The sequence below is a fragment of the Rattus norvegicus genome, chromosome 12 (genome assembly GCF_036323735.1).
Source record: "Rattus norvegicus strain BN/NHsdMcwi chromosome 12, GRCr8, whole genome shotgun sequence".
In the NCBI taxonomy this organism is placed as follows: domain Eukaryota; kingdom Metazoa; phylum Chordata; class Mammalia; order Rodentia; family Muridae; genus Rattus; species Rattus norvegicus.
This window is the reverse complement of record NC_086030.1, coordinates 1288796-1308043: the sequence shown is the minus strand read 5'-3', so window position 1 is coordinate 1308043 and position 19248 is coordinate 1288796. Positions and strand designations below refer to the sequence as shown.

At 44.3% G+C, this 19248-nt stretch overlaps 1 protein-coding gene across 2 annotated transcripts; it reads left to right on the top strand.

Annotated features, from left to right (window-relative positions):
* The first annotated feature begins 5282 nt into the window (after positions 1-5282).
* Positions 5283-13452, top strand: LOC134481222 (uncharacterized). Of its 2 annotated transcripts, XM_063271818.1 has the most exons (3): positions 5283-5412; positions 10910-11021; positions 12381-13452. In XM_063271818.1, the coding sequence occupies exons 1-3, from the start codon at positions 5287-5289 to the stop codon at positions 12395-12397; spliced, it is 255 nt and encodes an 84-aa protein (XP_063127888.1). In that variant the 5' UTR covers positions 5283-5286; the 3' UTR covers positions 12398-13452. The 2 variants fall into 2 exon arrangements, 1 of the variants encoding a protein (XP_063127888.1); XR_010056637.1 differs by lacking the exon at positions 5283-5412 and having other exon boundaries at positions 6323-11021.
* Positions 13453-19248: the final 5796 nt, after the last annotated feature.

Below are 19248 nucleotides of genomic sequence, written 5' to 3'. Positions count from 1 at the left end.
ACTCTTGAACCTAGACAATCTTTCTGTCTCAGCCTGCCCCAGCCTGCCCCAGCCTGCCCCAGCCTGCCCCAGCCTGCCCCAACCTGCCCCAGCCTGCCCCAGACTGCCCGGTACAGGGATGGGCCCAGGTGAATGTCCATGCCTAGTTTGTCAACTCTGCTATTATTTTCTTACACAAAACCTCAAATGCCAAGTTTTTCAATGCACTTGCCTTGAGGTTTAGAACTCACATGGTCATAGAGTCCTACCACATATCTCCCTCCACTCAGGGGTGGCATGTGACCAGACTCGGGGTAATTAGGAAGGATTTCTCCTTCCAAAGGAGCAACGGGAGCATCTGGCTCTGAAGGCACTGGCCATGCCTCTGAATAGGACTGGGTGGTTCTGTTCCCCAGGTCTTTCCTGTCTGGAGTTAGGAAAACTGCATCTGCCTGTGGAGGAGCTGGGGTTCTGGTGCCCATTGGATCCAAAAGCAATGCTGGGTCCTTGAATTCCAGAACCTCTACCTCTCCCATAGGTGGCCCCTGTTTGATTTGATGGACCAAATAAGCCGATTCTGTTTCCTGGTAGGATGGCCAGTTACCAGGTGCTGGGTGTGGCAAAGGAGAAGCGTGATCAGAATCCGTAGATGTGGTGCCAACATCCACAAAGCTTGGATTAACCTTTCATTTGAAAGACACATCAATACATCGATTCTGCTGTGGCCTTCCAGGGCCTCCCCTGGTTCAATTGGTGGGTATTCTACATGCTCTCCATTCTCATTGTGATAATTGCAACTGTCCTCAGTACAGATCTCCAGGGCTGCAGCATGGTTGAAGGAGTGCTCCAGCGCTGAGGAGCAGGCTGTGGAATGGTCACCTCTGACCATGGCTGGCCAGACATTTTCCAGGGACAGCCTGGTGCTGATGTGAAAAGCCCACGCCCCAGGAATCCCCAGGTTGCTTAGTCTAAGAACAGAGGAAAGAGTGGATTTTAACCAGTCCATTGATCCTCCTTCAGAATTTATTTTGAAATCAAAAGACTTTAACGATCAAGGTCAAACTTTCCCTGCTGTGTCAAACAGAGGCAAAGCTTCTAAGTAACTGAGATAAATACCATACAGGAACTTTGTTATAAGCTGCCTTTTGTCTGGCATTGTGTATGGAACACTAAGCCATCAGGTTATATGTCTCCTCCAGAAGCCCAAATCAAATATTCTGTCAAAACCTGACTGTCTTGAGAGCAAACATGGAATGAAAGAATATTTTATGCTTTCTCGACGTGAATGAAAACTTATATCGGACTCAAGCTTACTTAAGCTTAAAATTCCTAAAACACTTAAATAGTACTGATTTCTACAAGCCGTGCCTACACCAGTGCTTATCAGTCTTCACTGTGCTCTGCAAGATAGGGGTGGTAGCTGTGCTAGATCTTAGTGAGGAAAAAGTTGGTTTTGAGAGGTTAGCTAGTCTTCAGATCATACAGCCAAAAGTTGGCAAAGCCAGGGCAAGAATTTCATGCTAACAAGAAACTTTATCTTCCAAACATCTCTGTGTACTCTGATTCACATGGACTAATGTATTAATGACAGAGGATGACAGATCTATCAGTACTTTTTATTGACCAAGTCTAAAACAATTTTTGAGCAAAAGTTCACCATGGTAAGATACAAATGTATTAATCAAAATGAGGCTCGGTATTTGGGAACAGATCTTCATTTTCTCTGTAGACCATGAACCCCTCTTAGTTCCCAAGCATCTCTGTTCTCAGAGTAGTCTCACCAGATAGTCCCAGCTATCCTGAAACTCAAGATCTTCTGCTGGGATGTGGCACTACTCTTGCCAGCTCAGTCACCTACTATCTCAGTGTCAATGTATGCGTGCTGTGAAGAGGACAGCCATGTGTAAGACGACTCCTAACCCTAAGAGAAAGCTCGTGATAGGAAGGCTCTGGAAGGCTGAAGGAACGCCCATTCAGAGCCTGCCCTACATGTGGACCATATATATACACCCACCGAACTAGATAAGTTGGATGAAACAAGGAAGTGCAGGCTGACAGGAACTGGATGTAGATCTCTCCTGAGAGACACAGCCAGAATATGGCAAATGCATAGGTGAATGCCAGCAGCAAACCACTGAACCGAGAACGGGACCTCCCGATTGAATGAATCAGAGAAAGGATTGAAAGAGCTTGAAGGGGCTTGAGACCCCATATGAAAAACAATGCCAACCAACCAGAGCTTCAGGTGACTAAGTCACTACCCAAAGACTGACCCTGCGCTCCAACTGCATAGGTAACAATGAATAGCCCAGTAAGGGCACCAGTGGAAGGGGAAGCCCTGCATCCTGCCACATTCATCAACCTCCAGTGAACGTGATTGTTGGGGGGAGGGGGGTAATGGAGGGAGGATGGGGAGGGGAACACCCATATAGAGTAGGAGGGGAAAGGTGTTAGGGGGATGTTGGCCTGGAAACCAGGAAAGGGAATATCAATTGAAATGCAAATAAAAAATACCCAATTTAATAAAGATGGAGAAAAAAATGACTCTGGCAAGTGGGACCTACCCAATGATATCAATCCTGTGTTTGCACGAAATACCTAAGCTCAAATTCTCCCAGACTATGTAATTTCCTCAAAAGTCAACAATCAAGAATAAGAGGGAATGGCTAAAAAGAAGTATTAAGATCCACTGAATCATATAACGAGATCTTTGTTCAGTGGGGCAAGTATTCATCATTCTAGTCTAGGTTTCTACTGCAATAATGAAGAGATTTGAGGTTTTCTTCAGTTCTCTATCTCTCTCTCATTCTGTGCACTGTCCACTAGCCACTACCTGTACCCAAGTGTATTCGTGATACTCTGCTGTACTGGCTGGATTTCGTCACCCTGATGCAGACCAGAGAAGTGATTGCCTCAATCACACAGGCCTGAAGGCAAGTCTGGGGGAGGGGCGTTTTCTTGGTTAATGATTGGTGGGAGGAAGAGCAGTTCACTATGGGTGATACCACCCTAGGGTACCATCTCTGGTTGTATAAGAAATCAGGCTGAGTAAGACAGAGGAACCAAGCCAATAATAATGTTCCTCCACAGCTTCTGCTCCAGTTCCTACCTCCTTCTAGGTTCCTGTCTTGCTTTAGTTCCTGCCTTGGCTCCCCTAATGCTCTGTGTGACCCAAGACAGTAAACCAAATAAACCCTCTCCTCCCCGAGTCTGGTCAGTGTTCGTCCCTTCTGTGACTTGTTATATTCAATTGCTAAGGTTTCTTTTCATTTTTTGAGACACAGTCTCATGCAGCTGAGGATAACCTTGAGCTTCTATTCCTCCCGCCTGCACCTCCCAAACATTGGGATACCAGGTGTGATACTAAACCCTGTTTGTATGGCACCAAGGTCAAAACTCTGGGCTTTGTGTCCCCAAGGCAAGTGTTCTACCAGCAGAGCTTCAACTCTTGCCCTCAGTTGGTGCTTATAGAAATTATGGTTGCAAATAAAACACACCACAGAAGACAAAACTCCAGGCTGAAAAAATGACTCAGCAGGGAAAGCCACTTCCCTACAAGAGCTTAGAGCAAACCCAGAATCCACGTGGTAGGGGGAGAACACAAACGCTGACAAACTGGATTCCGACCCAGACACCTCCCCACCAGCTGCCTCCAACCCCCAACTCCCACACAGTAATGTAATTTTAAAAACTGAAACCAATCAGTAAGAAGAGACCCTAGAGCCCCAGCCCATCCCACAGCAGGGGTATTGCAGCTGGGAAACCTCTTGAATTTGGAAGTGGACAGCTTCAAAGCTTCAAAGAGTAAGAAAATACAAATCATGCCAGAGTGGAGCTAAATAAATGCCTTCTAATGAGACATAAATCAATATCCTGGCGTTTGCCACAGTGCCTGGTGGGAATCTAAACAGTTAATTTACCCTCCACACTGAGGTAGGTTTGAATGCTCACAGATAGAATTTGTCTCCTAGAAAGAAAAACTGTATCACAAAACAGAACAGCTATGCTGGCCTGCCTGTGACTAATCCCTTCCCAGGAACTACTCTCTTCTCTACCTGAATATGCATATGTTTCAGAAGAGGCCTGCAAACATGAATAATGTATGACCTCTGCTGGAGGAAGAGATTCCAGGACTAGGAAAATGTTCTTCTCCTTGGAGGGGTACAGCAAAGCATCCAGAGGGAGCTAGGACCATGATCCTGAGATACTTTAGTTTACAAATGTTGTCCTCAATACTGGGCATGTGTGATGCAATGTTTCAACCCTTAAGACAACGATACTGACAGAATCTGGAGGAAAGAAGCCTAGGAGACAGTGTTAAGTATGGAAACACTGGAATGGGAGGCAAAGCCCACGCTGAAAGGGGAGGTAGCAGAGTTGTCACTCAGAGTAGTGGTAGGATAATTCTGACTTGCGTTTTTATGTTATTCCATTGTCTGTAGTTTGTCTCATTTTATTAAGCGTGAGGCACACCAAATCTGTTAATCACTCTGGTCATGTCTCACACTGCTCCTTTTTGGCACATGCCTGTGTCTTAAAAATCATAGTATTTCGAGCACTCAGCCCTCTTCCAAGGGGCCCTAGGTACAACCTGGGGAGAGAGAGTCTTTAAGCTAGAGGGTAAGAGGTTAGAGGAGAAAGGATAGAGGCCAAATGCTAAGTCTGTTCTAGAGTCTAGACTACACAGCGGGTGAGATGGAGACCAAGACCCGGTACGGATCGCAGAACAGGAGGGGACACTTGTATGTAGAACCCTTGGAAATAGGGCAGAGTGCTTGAAATACTATGATTTTTAAAGGCAGAGCCCCTGGACACCAACAGCATCTGGGAAGGACCAACAATCACAGAATATTAGAATGAGAATTGTTACCTGCATAGCCATAAGAAGCTGCTGTGCATGTGCATGTGTGTGCCCGTGTGTCTGTGCAAAAAGCATGTGAGGAGAAAGTTGTGTTTCCCTATTAGACCCATAAAGGCCTTCATACACGTGTGTGCATGCGTGCGTGCACACACACACACACACACACACACACACACACACACACTGTCATCTGTTGGGAGCATTTATCTATAGCACTGACATCTAGTGGTCGCTTGTATTACTACCACCTTAGCTTTCTTCTGACATCTTTACTAGGTCATAGTTGATAAGCATGTTAATAAGATGTCTTTACTCCACCAATCCCCCGAGGACAAGTCCTTAGCCATGCTGTCTGTTTTGTACTTAAGGCAAGTGCCTTTGTTCCCCGGGGTCCCCGTACTATCAATTAGGTGTTCCTGCAATAAAGGCTGATTGAGAAGGATCCAATGGTGTTGCGTCTTCCTTGCCGGTCGAGGTGGGCGCGACAACTGGTGGCTTGTACGGAGACCCGAGAAAATTATCTTTTCTCGTCTGGATCCAGAACTTTTTCAGACTCAGGACGGTCGGCGCTGGTAAGTTCCCAGTAGGGGCAATTAGTTGCCGGAATTGGGACAATAGAGTTCCTAGAAGTGGAATGGTAAAGTTCCTAGAATTGGGACTGTAAAGCTCTGGGATAAGGGATTGTAAAACTTCCCTAGTAGGACAATAAAGTTCTCTGGAAAAGCAGAGACAATGATAGCCTTGATTTAGAGGCAAAAGGGGTTTGTGGAGCACGGTAATGTTGTCTTTTCCATTTGATCCTTTGTGAGTTGGACAAGCACTTTTGCCTTATACTCTTTTTGTGTTGTGGTGTTGCTTCTGTATGAATTGCCACCGCCCAGGGCACGAATGCATTTGTTGGGAAGAGTCCACTGATGAGCCACAAGATCATGTGTAAATAAACACGCCAGCTCGCCTTGCTCGTAAATCGATCGTAAATAAGGTCGTAAAAGCATGGGAAGCTCACACTCCACCCCGCTCCTGTCAGCTCTTCAGGAGCTTCTTGGTCAGCGTAAGCTTAAAATTGAAAAGAAAATCCTGCTGAGTTTTCTTGATGAGTGTAACCATTGTGCCCCGTGGTTTATAGTGTCAGGGTCGCTCACTTTGAGAGCATGGGAGAGGCTGGGAAAAGATCTGGATAAGGAGACTACAGTGGGCAAGCTTAAACCAGGGACAAAGCCGCTTTGGCGTATCATCCGTGCCTGCTTGGAAGATAAAAGATGTGAAGAAGCTGTTAGGACAGGTCAGAGAATCCTTACAGAACAACAGGAGAGTATGTCAGAAGGAGAGAAAGTTTTGAAGGAAGGAAAGAAAGGAAAAGGAGGAAAAGAGGTAAGAGAAAATACAGAAAAGATCAAGGAGAGGACAGACAAAGGCGGGAAAAGTAATCAAGATCAAGGAATAAAGAAAATTTAACCCTCATTAAAAGCATTGAACTTGGAGATGTCTAGTGATTCAGAGTTTAGTGATAGTGACCTAGCTGACCTTGAGGAGGAGGTAGCTCATTATGAGAAAGAGATTTATCATTCTGACTGGCCAAACACTTATGCTGTGCAGAAACAAGCCAAGGACTTAGATAAGAAGGCAATTATGCCAACAGCACCTCCTGCACCATCGTATAACTTTCAAAGGAAAACAATGGTGAAGTCTGCAAGAGGTACTTCTTTTTGCCCAGAAGTGTGGAAAGAGTTAGGACTGAGTTTTCCAGTTTTTCTGGATGCAAAGGGGCAGCGACATCATGAACCTGTTGACTTTAAGACAATAAAACAATTAGCAGAGTCAGTCAAAACCTATGGAGTCAGCGCAGCCTTTGTTATGGCTCAAATTGAGACTCTTGGCAGATACTGTCTCACCCCTGGAGACTGGGGGACTTTAGCCAGAGCTTGTCTCTCTCCGGGTCAATATCTGGACTGGAAATCTTTTCTTTATGAAAATGCTAACGCTCAGGCTGCAATCAACTTGGCTTCAGGAGCCGACCCTCAGAGACATTGGGACGCTGACATGCTATTGGGAATAGGCAGATTTGCTTTGGACCAGACCGGTTATCCAGATCAGGTCTATACTCAAATTAATGATATAGCAATTAAAGCCTGGAAAGCATTGCCTAATAGAGGCGCAGTCTCTGGGAACCTTACCAAGGTTCTGCAAGGACCCACTGAGCCATTTTCAGACCTTGTAGCCTGCATGGTGGAGTCCGCTACTAAGATTTTCGGAGACCCTGATACAGCTATGCCTCTTATTAAACAACTAGTGTATGAACAGTGTACTAAGGAGTGTAGGTCTGCTATAACGCCGTACAAACATAAAGGTTTGGAAGTCTGGATGAAGGTCTGCAGGGAGATAGGCGGGCCATTAACTAATGTTGGACTAGCAGCGGCAATGATGCAATTAAAAGGAAAGGGTTCTGCAGATACCTGCTACAAATGTGGCCACAAAGGGCATTACAGAAGGCAATGCCCTGAAAATAATAAGGAACAGAGTATTAAAAAACATCAAAGACCTAACTTGTGCCCTCGCTGTAAAAAAGGGAACCATTGGCAAGTGAATGTCGATCTGTAAAGGACTTGAAAGGCCGACCTCTGGTGACAGGAGATGATAGTGCATGGCCAAAAAACGGACGACGGGGCCCACGTCCCCAGGGCCCTCAAATATATGGGGCTCTACAGAACGACAGGCAGGGACAGAGCAGACGGAGGTCCTGGCCTTCTCTTCACCACCCGAAGGACCTAGGAGAGCCACTAAGGGCTCCGCAGGACTGGACCTCCACTCCACCACCAGACTCGTATTGACCCCCCAAATGGGAGTACAGCCTATAGACACAGATTTTAAGGGACCTCTCCCTAAAGATACAGTTGGGCTGTTGTTGGGGCGCTCCTCTTCTGCCCTGAAAGGCTTACACATTGTACCTGGAATAATTGATCCTGATTATTTGGGCACAGTAAAAATCCTGGTAGCCTCTCCCCAGGGAATTTCTGCTATTTCCCCTGGAGACAGAATTGCCCAGCTGCTGCTTCTGCCCAGCCTGCATAAACATTTTCCTGCTGATAATAGAATTTGAGGAGATAGGGGCTTGGGATCTACAGGCTCCCGATTTGCTTTCATCTCATTAGAGCTTGGCAATCGTCCAATGTTAACCTTGACTGTGGAAGGACGCTCTTTTCTCGGCTTATTAGACACTGGAGCAGATAGTAGCATTATCTCTGTACATGACTGGCCATCCAGGTGGCCTACACAAAAATCTTCTCAGGCCCTCCGCGGCCTTGGGTACGAAATGGCTCCTCTAATTAGCTTAAAGGAATTGACATGGGAGGATTCAGAAGGAAGGTCAGGAAGGTTTACTCCCTATATCATAGACATTCCTGTGACACTGTGGGGCAGAGATGTCTTAATAAATCTGGACTTAAGGCTGACTAATGAGTACTCTCCACAGGCCAAGGACATGATGATTAAAATGGGCTACATGCCCAAAAAAGGTTTGGGAAAAAATTTACAAGGACGAGTTGACCCAGTGCTACTGGAATCTAAAAAAGACAGAACAGGTCTGGGTTTTTCCTAGGGGCCATTGAGGGAAGCATACCCATTACATGGATTTCAGAGGAACATGTGTGGATTCCTCAATGGCCTTTATCCTCTGAGAAATTAACTGCTGCTACTGAATTAGTGTCTGAACAGCTAGAATTGGGACATATACAGCCATCCACGTCGCCCTGGAATACACCTATATTTGTCATTAAGAAAAAATCAGACAAGTGGCGATTGTTGCATGATTTAAGAGCTATCAATTCTCAGATGCAAATAATGGGCCCCATACAGAGGGGTTTACCATTGCTCTCCAGTATTCCCGATAATTGGCCTATTATTATTATTGACATAAAGGATTGCTTTTTTTCCATCCCTCTTGCCCCATAAGATAGCGTGCGATTTGCATTTACCTTACCCTCTATGAACAATGAAGAACCCGATAAGCGCTATCAGTGGGTAGTCTTACCTCAAGGTATGGCTAATAGCCCTACTATGTGTCAGCTGTATGTGGGAAAAGCCTTACAGCTTATACGTGATCAATTCCCAAAATTGAGAATAATACATTTTATGGATGATATATTGCTTTCTGCTAAAGACTGTAGTACCCTAGAAACGGCCTATGCTGAAGTGATAAGGACGCTTGAAAGTAATCAATTGTTTATAGCACCAGAGAAGGTTCAAATGGGCAAAAAGGGAGAATATTTAGGAGCAAAGATTACTCCTCATAATGTTTCCCCTCAGAAAATTGAATTACAAAAAGATCATTTAAAAACATTAAATGATTTTCAAAAGTTGCTGGGAAGTATTAATTGGATTCGACCCTATATAAACATGCCTAATGCAGATTTACAACCACTCTATGAGATCCTTAAAGGGGATTCTCAGCTTACTTCACCCCGTGCTTTAACTGAGGAAGCACGAATGTCTCTAAGGAAAGTGGAGAAAAGACTAGAAAAAGCAATGCTGAGAAGATACAAGGAAAATGAGGATCTTTTTTTTGTGTATACTGAGAACTTTTCGTCAGCCTACAGGGGTGCTATGGCAACAGGGACCACTTCTGTGGATTTATCCTCATATTTCTCCTAATAAGACCCTTGAATACTATCCTTCTGCTGTTGTGCAGCTTGCTATGTTAGGTGTTAAATCTTGCATTCAACATTTTGGCATCTTACCAAAGAGGATTATTGTACCATATACTGCAACTCAGGTAGAAACATTGTGTGCCTTGATAGATGATTGGGCTATATTACGCTGTAGTTTTGATGGAGAGTTTGACAATCATTATCCTAAGGATCCTTTGTTGCAATTTTTTACTGAGCATCCAGTAATTTTTCCTAAGGTCACTGCCTCAGAGCCTTTGTCTGGAGCATTAGATATTTATACAGATGGCTCCAAAACAGGTGTAGGTGCCTATATGGTTAATTCTCAAGAACCAGTCTTAATTCAATTCAATCCAGGCACCCCCCAAATTACAGAATGCAAAATTGTATTGGAGGTTTTCAAAAGATTTCATGATCCTTTTAATTTAATTTCTGATTTGCTTATGTAGTTAACGCTGTGCGCTCTCTTGAAATTGCAGGGCCAATTAGGTCGACTAGTACAGTATGTCAAATTCTTTTAGAATTGCAAAAATTAATTTGGGCCAGAAAAAATAAGTTTTTCATACAACATATTCGAGCTCATACTAATTTGCCTGGTCCCATGGCCAGTAATAATGCTTTGGTGGATGCTAGGACTCGCAGAGAATTCATTTTTCATACAGCTCCAGTTGATCTCGCTAGAGAATTTCATCAAAAGTTTCATGTTCCTGCTTTCACTCTTCAACAAAAATTTAAAATCTCTAGAGCTGTAGCTCGTGATGTAGTATTACGTTGCCAGAATTGTGTTCAATTTCACCACCCTCCTCAGGTGGGAATTAACCCTCGTGGTCTGATTCCATTAAAGCTCTGGCAGATGGATGTTACACATATATCTCAGTTTGGAAATTTAAAATATGCACATGTTTCTGTTGATACCTGCTCTGGCATTATACATGCCACTCTAATGACTGGTGAGAAGGCTCGTAACGCCATTAGTCATTGCTTAGAGGCGTGGGCAGCCTGGGGAAAGCCTGACAGCCTCAAGACAGACAGCGGACCTGCCTACAACGCAAAGTCTTTTCAGACATTTTGCCAAACAATGCAGGTCAAATATACTACCGGATTGCCATACAATCCCCAAGGTCAAGGAATTGTGGAAAGAGCACACCGTACTTTAAAAGAGCTCTTACAAAAACAAAAAGGGGGAATTGCCTATGCCAGGACACCAAAAGAACAGTTGTCTTTAGCTCTCTTTACTCTAAATTTTTTAATTTTGGATGCGCATGGCCGCTCTGCTGCAGATCGCCATGCAGCCACGAAACCCATGACTTATGCAGATGTAAAGTGGAAAGATGTCTTAACTGGTGAATGGTGTGGCCCAGATCCCGTAATTTCGAGATCTAGGGGAGCTGTTTGTGTTTTTCCACAGAATCAAGACACTCCAATCTGGGTGCCTGAACGTTTGACTCGCAAACTGACTCCTGCTATTCGTGAAGATGAGACTACGAATACTACTACTACTACTGGAAATGATGATCCAGGTTGATTCACTTACGCTGTGGGCTATCGCCAGATCCTGGCCAGTACTTATGCCAGTTCATAGCAATTCTACTGTTTTGCCAACCTTTTTCTCCACATCCTGTTTGCGTGATGTTCCTTGTATAGTGCCTAGTGGAGAATTGCCTCAACGATATACTGCCACTAATCTTTCACTGTTACATACTTTATGTTTCACTCTTAGAAATTCCTCCCAGCCTTGTATATGGCTGCGAAGGACCACTTTGGCAAACTGGTTAGATCCTGTGAGCAACCGTGCTATGGGCACTGGAGCCATCCAGGCTGCTCTGAGTAAAATTACACAAGGGGCCTCTTCAGGCAATGGAGATACATCAATTGATAATTCTGCTAATTCGTACATTACAACTTTGATTATGATGCATAATGGTAGCTTTCCATCACTCCCGGGGCAAGGCATTCGCACACTGGTTAACTCTACCTGTCGTAGAGTCCTACCTACTTGCCCCCCGTATAAAGCCTTTCTACCTAAATTTACCCCATGTCAGAGTCCGTTCCATAGACCTAAACAATTCCTACCGGGATTTGAATTTTCCCCTCCTCTTAGCAATGCCCAACATGATAGGAAGAGAAATAAGACTGGCAAACGTAATTTTTGGCCCTGGTATCAATGGGTATTATCTAATGAGCAGGGAGCATACACATCTCTAACTCCTTTTGCTCGATTATTAGGTGAAGAATTTACATTATATAACATTTCAGCCATTAGAACCAATAACAATACAAGTTTAGTAGGTGTCAAGATTAATAGCCTAATAGCTAATGATGCCGCTGTTGGCGCTCCAGTATGTGTTAGACCACCTTTCTTTTTTCTGATAAGCGCTAATGCAAGTGATTATGCTTTAAATTGCAATAGCTCTGACGTAGTTTGTTATTTAGCTGAATGCTGGGATGGCACCAATGATACCGCAGTGATTGTAAAGATTCCCTCTTTTGTGCCTATCCCTGTAGTAGCAAATCCAGATAATTTTCCCATACTTCATTTATTAAGAACTAAAAGGGATTTTGGTATTACGGCAGCTATAATTTCAGCCATTGTATTATCAGCCGCTGCAGCTACAACAGCCACGATTGCTATGACTAATCAAATACAGACGGCTGAGACTATCAATAAGATTGTAGAAAGAACCACAGTAGCATTGGAGATACAAGAAGAATTCAATACCCACTTGGCATCTGGCTTTCTATTAGCTAACCAACGAATAGATCTGCTTCAAGAACAAATTGAGGCATTATATCATATGACGCAGCTGTCCTGCGTTTCCTCCTTTAGAGGCTTATGTGTTACTCCATTGCAAGCTAACTTTTCTCAGTATTCTCAACAGAGCAAAGAAATCTCTAACTATTTGAAAGGAAACTGGTCCATGGAAGCGGAACAATTATCAAGACAATTGCTGATGCAGATTGCTGTCCTTAACAACACCAGAATGGAACCCATCTCGATTGGGGATTTCACCTCGTGGATCACCAATGCTTTCTCATTTTTCAAAGAATGGGCTGGCATGTTTGCCTGGGGGGCCATTGTCCTCTTGGGATGTGGAGTATGCCTATGGCTTTTTTGCCGTTTAAAACGAGAACATGCTAGACACAAAGCGATTGTTTACCAGGCTATGGCGGCCATTGAGAGCGGTGCTTCTCCCAGTGTGTGGCTGGCCTCTCTAAAAGATTGAGAGTTCGCCCTAGATCATATTTTGTCACTGTCATGTGAGGTCATTGTATCCAGAGACGGGCAACTTTCCTCAGGCTCGGACCAACCTAAGCCAGGAGCCCGGTGGCGATAGGGTTAATTTCCAGTGACGGGTAAGGCCGAGTTTTGAGAGGAACGACCTAAGACAGGAGCAATGACGTGTATTGACGTGACACCCAGATCTAGACCAGTCATGAACAGAGGTGGCCCCGCCCTGTTTGTACATTCGGGCTGGTCCCATGCCCCTCTGCTCTGTCTCTCCCCTATTATTAGCACACCAATAGCCCAGAACGGTGTGTTGTACATTTCAGTCATCTCTAGCCATTGGGGTGCAGTCCTAACTGCAGGAGTGGCTCGTCATGGCCGAGCTGGGCACTCTGTGAGGCATGTCTGATCTCTCTCAGACCACTACCTCCACCTAATGGACTCATCTTTTAATAAAACAAAAAAGAGGGAGATGTTGAGAGCATTTATCTATAGCACTGACATCTAGTGGTCGCTTGTATTACTACCACCTTTAGCTTTCTTCTGACATCTTTACTAGGTCATAGTTGATAAGCATGTTAATAAGATGTCTTTACTCCACCAATCCCCCGAGGACAAGTCCTTAGCCATGCTGTCTGTTTTGTACTTAAGGCAAGTGCCTTTGTTCCCCGGGGTCCCCGTACTATCAATTAGGTGTTCCTGCAATAAAGGCTGATTGAGAAGGATCCAACGTTGTTGCGTCTTCCTTGCCGGTCGAGGTGGGCGCGACAGTCATCCATTCACTCCAGTTGTTCACTGTCTCCTTTGATGCTTTCTAGAAATATCAAAATTGCAGGAGAGGGGCAGAGTGAGCTGTAACCGGAGTGACTGATAAAATGAACCAAATACAAACAACCAGGTAACTTGAAATCCAAGTAAGAAACACCCTATCTACTCTGCATAAGAGATCACCCCTGTATCCATACTTCAGAGCAGTATTGACTATGGCTCGGCCATTTAACTCTGACATAAGCACCTTTCATAATTTCGGTAAGACTATTGGTAAAACTGGGAAGATAATTATACTTACCGCCTATAAGTTGAGAGAGTTTTAATTAAGATAATATCTGCAAGTGTTTTATCACAATGCTCTGCAGATAAAGTGATCAGCAAATTTTTGCTCTGTCACTCTATCTGCCCACGATCTAGTTTGACTGAGAAGCAACTATGGGAAGCCACAAAGTAACTACTGTGGGCTAAGCTGGTATTGCAAAATACAAAGACAAAAGAGCCCACATGAAGTCAATAGTCTCATAGGAGCACCAACTGGACAGACACCTGAAGAATAGCCTATTGCACCACTAGCAGAATAACCCACTGGGGAGACTAAGAAATGGATTTGTCTCTGGCAACACTGTGGGTAAACCAGTCAGCATGATTTCTGGTGATGGTGCCAGGAGAAACCTGAGGCGACTAAAAGCCTCATCTACCTCCCCCCCCATTATAGTACTCATAATTTAATCCTTAACAATACCTGTTTGAAAGACTGAATCATGATGCCTCCTCTCCAGAAATCATTAACCTGAAAAGCTTCCACTGAGGCAGTTAGTTATGACTGGATATTTTTATGTAGCCCCAAGAACAATGTTTTTCACAGCAATCCCCAGTAGTTCTGCAAAAACATATGATCACTGCTGGTGCTGGTTTCTATGCCTGACAGATAGTGAAGGAAAAAGAAAGAATCTTTTAATCTTGTTCAGCCTGAAGCTCCAGAGGTCCAGCTTAGCTCTTGGTTTTGAACCAGCGCCTTTCTTAGAAGCCACCAAAGGTTATTATCAAATGGTTTCTTGCCACTAGAGATAGTGTCCCTCCTAAATGTCCTTCCAGTGCATAGCACAGTCACACACTCCACATTACTCACTGGTAGAGATTCTTCACCGACTGCTCACTGTTAGTCAGGCTGAAATACAGGGCTTTTCTCTTCACGTCATCTGCTTCCCCCTGGCAGAAGCCCACCTTAGGAGGAAGCTGCAGCTGGACACTGTAGGATTCTTTGGGGTGAGTTTCAAAAACTGAAGACCATTGGCAGGATAGAGAAAGAGGGCATAGGAATGACATTCATCGGATGCCAGAACGGCCTGGAAAGTGTTCAGCTGTGGACAAAAAGGAATTGCAGACACCCTTAAACAAAGAAATAAACAAAAGAAGAAAATCAGAACACACGTAAGGTGTTCCAACAAGGGGGCGGAGGCCAGATCCTTTTTAGGATTTCCCCATGTTGGTTTTGAACATAATCTTGAATCCCCTTGTCAAATTACAAATATAATTTTGTAAACCATGTGTTTTTTTTAATCTTTTCTACCAATTTAGATCAATAGTTAAATAATACATAAATGAAACACTAGTTTAAAATCTTTAGGATTGCAGGGAAGAGGATGAAGAAGAACTAACTAACACTAAGGATATTTGAAAAAGCCATATGAAGGGCCAGAGAGACAGACAGTTACAGGCTGCTCTTCCACAGGTCCTGGGTTCAATCCCACCACCTACTCGCCCATGGTAACTCACCCCTGCTTGTAACTTCAGTTCCAGTACTTCTGACAGCCTCACACAGACATACAAGTAGGTGAAATGTCCACGGACATTAAAATACAAAAGCTATATGAAAAGCTACTTGCCAACTTACAACGAACGTTTAAAGGGAATTGACTTACAAGGTGGGTAATTCTCCTTCCATTGGCTACAAGTTCTCAAAAAGTCCAGAGCCAGATGTAGGACATCTCACTCTCAAGTTGTTGGTCGAGGATGTCACAGAGATGATACCAGAGTTGTCAATTCTCGTTGCTCAGGGCTACCCATCAGAATGTGATGGTAAGATCCTATAGCTGATGACACCACACAAGTAGGTCAAAGAACTTGAAGAAATCACACAGACCTTCCTGCACAGTACTTAGCAGGAAGCTTCCACCCCTGCTAGCTACCCTTTATGATGCTAGAAGATGCTATGCATACTATTCTCACTCCACTGTGACTACTCAGGGCTACATAACAAAAGCCCTGGCAAGATGTACTCATGGGTGCGCCACAAATGGCAGGAATATTATGAGGATCACCAATCGTTTTCTGGGTGTATTTAAGGTCTGCACTACAAGAGGAAACTTTTGCCTGGCATTGTAAATCTGGTCAAGAAACCATGGCGGAGAGGCTCATAAGCCCTGGGAATGAACCATAACTACTATTTTCTTAAATGGATATATAATATCAAACTATACCAGTTACAAGCTCATAGATTAACACAGCTCTCGGTGGTCATTGGGGGAGCATCTTCATACAGTGGATGGTAGTTAATACACACTCATAACTAGTCCGACTATTGAGAATGAACTCTCTGTGGAGAGCTCAGCCACAGATGCTCCCACCGTACCAAGTTCCCTCAAGGCTCAGGGAATATTGGAAAGAAAAGAGGTGGAAAGAGTTTAAGAGAAAAAAGTCGGAAGGAATTGGATGACATGTGCTCATGATATGGCCGTTGAACTCCCAAACTCAGTGCAGTTGGTGTCCAGCAGAAGAGCAAACCACTCAACATTCCAGCACGGATGTGGTAGGGCACTGAAGCCCCTGCCTGCAGCTGAGAAGATTCTGACAGTTGAGAACTGCTAGGGGAGGGTTTTCTTTAGGGGTATGGTCCCTAGTGAGTGGACCATGCTGCAGTGGTGGCCCCTCACCCATGAGTAGGCTTCGCTGTATTCAAGGGATTATTAGAGCAAATACAGGGGGTGAAGTGGATATACTAAAATATACTGTATCAATGTATGAAATTCTCAACAATTAACATTAAAACAGTTTATTTAAAAGTGTTAAGGTTGTACGCTTCTCCAGTCCAAACTCTTTTGAGAGTTCTGGACAAGGAACAAAATTGACTTGCTCATTCCTGTACCCTCAGTTTTTATTTTGTGTCTGAACGTCTTTCACAACCATATATCATATTAGCATTCATGCATGCACCCACCCATGCATCATCCATCGATGCATCCATCCATCCATGCATCCATTCAACCATCCATGCATCCATCCATCTATTCATCCATCTATCCATCCATCCATCTATGCATCCATTCAGCATGCATCCAGCAAGCCATGCATCCATCCATCTATGCATCCATGCATCCATCCATCTATGCATCTATCCAGCATGCATCCTGCCAGCCAACCATGCATCCATCCATCCATGCATCCAGCAAGCCATGCATCCATCCATCTATGCATCCAGCCAGCATGCATCCAGCCAGCCAGCCATGCATCCATCCATCCATACATCCAGCAAGCCATGCATCCATCCATCCATACATCCAGCAAGCCATGCGTCCATCCATCCATCCATCCATCCATCAATCCATCCATCCATCCATCAATCTATTCATCCATCCAGCATGCATCCAGCCAGCCAGCCATGCATCCAGCCAGCCAGCCATGTATCCAACGTCCATGCATCCAGCAAGACATGCATCCATCCATCTATGCATCCACCCATTGCCTACTGCTGGCAACACCCAGTCAGGAAGCAGTCAGGAACATCCTTACTGATCTCACAGCCAAACTCCCTTTCCTCTTCAATCTCTTTGCAACATGAGATATCTTGTCACATGGCAGATGAAGAAAGAGACCCAGGGTCTTGCTTAAGGTCGGGCAATGATTAATGGTGGAAACCAGCTAGACCCAACAGCTCATCCCCTGCAATAGACAGTCATCTGAACTCTACCAAACAAGCCATTCCAGGACACCTGCTCTGACCCAATCTCCCTTACATGGCTCAGCTCCACTAAGCCCTCCACACAGTGTTTCAGGGTCCCCACTCCTACTAAGTGCTTTGATGCTGTGTCCATATTTCCCTGCACCAAGAAAATCCTAACCAGCAAGCACTTCCTCCTGGGGGTCTGTGATTCCCTGCGGAAACCCTTCCATCCTTCAGCACCCGCTATGTTGGTTTTCCAGTATGTATTTGGCTCCTGTTGGTTGTCTGGTTTGGCTTTGGCCTCCACTCACTAACCCATCTGAATATTAATTCATCGGGGTTAGGTACCCGCTAAATGAACATTATGTTTGATACTGCAGTCAGGACAGAGCCAAAAAACTATGCCCCAAGAGCCTGAATTATAGGAGAGAGAAACAGCCAGGACTGGTATTTTAGGAGAGTGACTGGGGACAGGCTTGGTGGCAGAGGCCACAGAAAAAGGGGGGTGTCCAGGACATCAGAGTGTGGGTAGGGTAGCATCACAGTGGCAGCCAAAGAATGAAGATAAACACTGTGGGAGCCAAAGCAGACCTAGTTGAGAGTTGGAGTCTGAATTAACACTAGGGTGACTGTGAAATTACTCCCTGATATTTCATTTAATCACTTTCAAAGGGACCTTTTCTGCCATTACCACCTTCTTCCACCAAAGAATTAGTTAAGGGATGCTCCATTGTCTTAGACTCTGTAGTTGGCTTCTCTCACTAGATCATTTATGCTTTACAATTTAATAGGGTGCTGGGGAGACATTTCTCTTACAAATAATCGATTTATAAAGAAGGTGGATGACAAGAAGGAAGAGAAATCACTTACTGGTATCATTACCTCTTCATTTTGCTACACAAGACAAACTGACACAGCAAGAACCTCAAAACTGAATACAAGGAATGAATGTGTCCTTGTGTTTTTTTCTGTCTTGTTCTAGAACATCTCAAATGTTACTTTTACCTTCCTGACACATAATGCTAAAGTACAGCTTTGAGGTTTGGGTAATAAGACAAAGAAATGCAGATATTAATATGGTTTCAAGAAAAAAAAAAACCTCTGTAGCTCCTCTGTATTCTCTAAATGGAAGAGTCTGCTTACCTTCCTTGTTTTTCAAAAAAAAGTTCATGAATTCAGTCCCCACATTCTACATTTGTTGCGGCTGTAGTCCTCAAGTATGTCATCAGCGGGGCTTGACCCTCCCCAGAAAGGTCAAAACCCCTAAGTTTCCAACTCAGGTACACACAGAACATGCATCATCCATCATCAGTCAGGGTAGGGCCAGAGGCTGCCAAAGCTTTATTTCAGTCACAACAAAGTTCAAGTAGGAGATAAAAAGCCGAACTAATAATCCCATCTTTAAATAACCAACTGTGGAGGCTCCTGGTATGGTGGCCACAATCAACATCACAAGATAAGGGAGAACCAAGGTTCTAAATTTACAGAAATTCCATATGATAAGGGCTGTCTATATGTGGAGATCAGAAGGCAGTGGGGAGGAGGTCTGGGAAGAAGTGAGGAGGCTGTGATGGGAGAGCCTGTCTTTTAACTTGGAGATCTGCACATGTAGTGCCTTATTTGCTCTATGTCTTTTCTGTGTCACCTTTTGGCGAAGCACTCACTTCAGATGGCAAGTTTTTAATTTCCTCATCCCCACTAAAAGAGGCAAATAACAGAGGAGAAAACAACAAAAACTTCCTTTTAATATAGTTTATGATCCCAAAGTACATTCCGGAAGTGTTGAGCTGCTTGAAATCTGCCACACATG